This window comes from Pediculus humanus, genomic scaffold (genome assembly GCF_000006295.1).
Source record: "Pediculus humanus corporis 1103172107775 genomic scaffold, whole genome shotgun sequence".
Lineage (NCBI taxonomy): Eukaryota > Metazoa > Arthropoda > Insecta > Psocodea > Pediculidae > Pediculus > Pediculus humanus.
In genome coordinates this window covers 75,914-80,724 of record NW_002987371.1, presented here as the reverse complement: position 1 = coordinate 80,724, position 4,811 = coordinate 75,914, and the positions used below count along the sequence as shown (strand labels likewise).

The 4,811-nt window shown below is 27.5% G+C and overlaps 1 protein-coding gene across 1 annotated transcript in view; it reads left to right on the top strand.

The window, feature by feature from the left end:
• Positions 1 to 3,371, top strand: part of Phum_PHUM359220 (fbxl7, putative) — a gene marked incomplete at both ends in the record, with an annotated part of 20,264 nt that extends 16,893 nt beyond the window's left edge. Inside the window, one exon of the mRNA XM_002427966.1 lies at positions 2,836 to 3,371. Within this exon, the coding sequence (XP_002428011.1) occupies positions 2,836 to 3,371 (536 nt within the window). The remainder of the gene's footprint in view (positions 1 to 2,835) is intronic.
• Positions 3,372 to 4,811: the final 1,440 nt, after the last annotated feature.

Here is a 4,811-nt window from a genome sequence, read left to right as displayed (position 1 = left end):
AAGAGAAAAAAGAGAAAAAAAATTTGAATGACTTTATTATACGACATCAAATTTTATTATCAAATCCATTTATCTGAATAAAATTATTATTATTATTATTATTATTATTATTATTATCATTAATATTTTTTTTTTTTTTGAAGATGTCTTAAATCTTTCAAAAGATGCCACGGAATAAAAAAATAATAATAATAATAATAATAATTTTTTTTTTTTTTATAATCCGTGGGATTAAGTTTAAAAATCTGATTTTAATACTAATAATAATAATAATAACGGAATGTATTCGCGTTTTAAAAAGAAAAAGTTCGTGTCAATAATTTCGTTTTTTTATTATTATTATTATTATTTATTAAGAATAAGTATTGAATTGTTTTTTTTCTTTTTATGAAACGGAGAAAAGATTTTTACAAAAGAAAGAGAGAAAATGAAACGTAGTTAATGAGAAGCGTGTGCGGTTTTTTTATTTTCTACTACCACGTGATTTTTTTTTTTTTAACCGCAAATATTTTTTTAAAATATATATATATTTATATTAATTATTCGTGGTTTTAATTTTAATCGTGACGTCAGAATATGAAAGAATCGGATTCGTACGAAAACCGCAAATTAATAAAATTACGAATCACGGATTCCCCCCCCCCCGATTACGCTTTCACTGCGAAAATACGAAGCCCCTCCTCTCCTTTTTTTCTGCTTCCCTCTCTCCGCCCCCTTTCTCTCTTCCCTCCCCCCAATTCATTTACAAAAAATAATTATTAATAATAATAGGGACATTTATTACCTTTGTATATATTGCGTTACACGCAAAAAAATAATAATTTTTTTTGTTAACGTGGCATTAGACTCGACGTCTCACCAGTCGTGACAATGTTTAAAAGTCGAAATTGAGTTTTACGATTTAAAAAAAAAAAGAAACGAAACGAAATTTTTATTGTTGTTGTTGTTTGCGAAACAAAATTATGCATAAAATTAACCGATCAATCAATCAATCAATCAGTCAGTCAGTCAGTCAGTCAGTCAATCATTCTTTTCCTCCTTCGTTCTTTCGTTCATTCATTCATTCTTTCATTGTTTTTTTTTTTATTCTATTCTATTCTATTCTATACGCCTCCTGCCCTTTTTTTTTTTTTTTAATATCTCAACTGGAAATATTTTTTTATTTCACATTTGGTCTATTTTAATAAATGAAAAAAAAAAAAAATTATATTATTATTATTATTATTATTATTATTATCATCATCATCATTATTATTATTACGTCATGCTGATTTTATATTTTAAAACCAGTAAAAGAATAAAAAAAAAAATCTGTTTTATTTTAAAAAAAAAAAAAAAAAAATTTATGACTACATTTTAATTTTTTATTAACGTTTGGCATTTTTGGAATTTTAGGTTCTTGCCATTAAAACCTTTCCCTCCCTTCCCCTCTCCTCCTTCTCCCCTCCTTCTGTCTCCCCTTCACTGTTCCTCTGTCTCTCTTTTTCATTTTTTTTTTTCATCGGCCATCGTTTTTTAACTGAAAATTATAATAATACGTTATAATAATAATAAACAAAAAAATAAAAAAATTTATTTACTCTATGATTTTCAACGGAGCCACGCCATTTTTTTTTTTTAAATTTCTTTTCGCGGGTTTTTTTTTTTTTTTTTGTTTTTTCTTCCGTCGCGTTTTTTTAATAATTTATTATTTTTTTAAGTTTATAATCATAGCGTTGTTCATCACGTGTTTTATATTCAGAGTTTTTTCCAGGGTTTATTCCAGGTTTCCTCATCACCCTGATCCCTTAGGAATAAATGCTTGAACAATATCAATTCTTGTGAGTCGCCATGAATTAATTTTATTTCTTCAGCTATTTCCGGTAATACTTAAAAATATTCCTTGGAAATTTTTCCAGAATCTTCCAGACTTCTCCGAAATTTTTTCGTACTTGTTCAGCAATTTTTTAGACTTTCTCCAGCAGTTCTTTAGAAAATCTATAGAGATTTCCCCAACCCAGCAATTTCTTTAGAATTTTTCAGACTTTTACAAAATTTCTTTGTAAATGTTTCTCTAGAAATTCCTACAAACTTCTCCAGTAATTCTTGAGAATTTCTGAATTTCTCCAGTAATTCTCCGGCGATTCTCTATAAATTTCTTAGACTTTTCAATAAATTTTTCAAACTTCTTCATGAATTCTCCTGACTTCTTCAGAATTTTCTCCAGCACTATATGCAAACTTCTCCAGAAATTTTTCTAGACTTCTCCAGAATTTTCTTAGAACAAAATCTTTAGAATTTTTCAGACTTTCCCAGCAAAGCCTCAGAGTTTTCCACACTTTTTTCAAAAATTTCGACAAACTTTTCCAGGAATTCTCTATCAGTTCTTTAACCATTCTCTCTAAATTCTTTAGAATTTTCTATAAATTTTTACAAACTTCTCCAGACTTCTCCAAAATTTTCTCCAGCAGTCCTATAGAAAATCATCAAAATTTTGAAAATTTCTTTAAAATTTCTCCAGCAGTTCTATTAACGATTTTCTGAAATCTTCACAAGCAATTTTCTCCACGTTTCCAGGTAGTAGTAACTTTCTTTTCGCAAAACAGCTTTTAAATAATTCTCGAAAAATTTTCTCCAAAACCTCTCCGGCAATTCTTCAGCTCATCATCATCCTCATCATTATTATTATTTTTTATCCATATGGTCGATATACGAAGAGGATTTCAACAGATTATTTATATCGTATTCCTACGACGTCCAACGCACCCAACCAATTTGCAGTGTCAGCAGATTAACCGTAACCGGAAGTTGTTTTATGCATAAGATAACGTTTTTTTTAATTATTATTAATTTCAGATACGGGAATAAAATACGTTCCAAGTTTTTGCGGAATGTTAAGAGAGCTTTCGGTGAGCGATTGTAATCGTGTGACGGATTTCGCATTACACGAATTAGCAAAATTAGGAGCGACGCTTCGTTATTTATCAGTTGCCAAATGCGACAGAGTCAGCGACGTGGGATTAAAAGTCATCGCGAGACGTTGTTACAAATTAAGATATTTAAACGCAAGAGGATGCGAAGCCGTTTCCGATGATGCGATAACCGTTTTAGCGAGATCGTGTCCGAGACTTCGAGCTCTCGATATAGGTAAATGCGATGTGAGCGATGCGGGACTTCGAGCTCTCGCAGAATGTTGTCAAAATTTAAAAAAATTAAGTTTGAGAAATTGCGATTTGGTGACGGATCGAGGAGTTCAATGCATCGCTTATTACTGTCGCGGACTCCAACAGTTAAACATACAAGATTGTCAAATATCTATAGAAGGTTATAGAGCCGTTAAAAAATATTGTAAAAGATGCGTCATAGAACATACGAATCCTGGATTTTTTTAAATCAAAATGGCCGACACAAAAATTTAACATTAAATAATAATGAAAAAAAAAAAAATTCTAACAAAAATTTGTGCGTGTAAATTTCAAAAATAAATAAAAAATTTTATTGTTTTATTATTTATTATTATTATTATTATTTTCAATTCCATGAAATTTTTAAAAATCGTTTCGTTAATCGTTTCCGTTTACGTATCATATCCGGTTTTTAATTGTTTTTTTTTTTTTAATTCATAGATGGCGGTGGTGATCGATTGCGTTTGTTTGTTTTGTTTTTCTTAATACTTTTTACTTGAAATTTTTTCTTTTCGTCATTTTAAATTCAAAATACGGAATTATTATTATTATTATTTATTTCCTTCATGTTTTTTTTTCTTTTTACAATATTATCTTTCGAACGTTCTAGAATTTTGTTTGTCATATTTTTTTTTTCCTTTAGGTCATACATAACGAACCGTCATAATTATTATTAACGACATTTTATTGTTTTCACGACACGTGACGACAATTCCGTAAATGGATAAAAATTATTATTATTACTATTATTATTATTATTATTATTATTATTATTATTATTATTATTATTATTATTATTATTATTTTTCGATCGATTCCATAGAGAAGAAAAAAAAATTTTTTTTTTTTATAACTCTCAAATTCTTCTTTTAATAATAATTCGCCATTTTTAAAAATAAATTTTCCTCAATCATGTTGTTTTATTTTTAAAAATTAATCGAAAAAAAACAAAATGGCGGACTTAAAACAAAAAACAAACCATAATCAAATTTTCAAATGTAAAATAAAGAATTTAAATATTTAAAAAAAATCATCTTCAATCCTCCATTTTATTATTATTATTATTATAATTATTATTAAACGTTAATTCAAAAGATAAAACATGAAAAAACTAAAAAATTTATAATAAAAACGTTGCGGAATTGAAAAATTAAAAAAAAAAAATGGCGGCGGTCAGAATAAGAAGAAGGAGGGAAAAAAATGGCGACGGTAGTAGAAGAGGAAGAGGAAAAGGAAAAAATGGTAAATCATCATCTTTTTCACTCGTGATCGTGGTTAAAAATTTTGCGGTTTGTTAAAAACAATTTTTTTTTTTTTTTAAATAATTTATTTCACACTAAATCATTTAATAAAAAGATGACGTTTTTCTTTTTTTCTCTCATTCGTTCGTTTGTATGTCGGGGTTATATTATTGTTTCTGACACGTTCGAATGAATAGAAAAAATAAAATAAAAAAAAAGTGTAAGAAGAAAATAACGCTGTTGTAGTCATAGTTTAATGACTTCCTACACGTAGAGAGAGAGAGAGAGAGAGAGAGAGAGATCAATTAAAATTTTTTTTTTTTTTCCAATTCAACCTCGAAAAGAAAAAAATTTTAAATTTTTTTTTTTTTTTTAAAGAAATAAAATTGAGAGAAAGACGTGGATT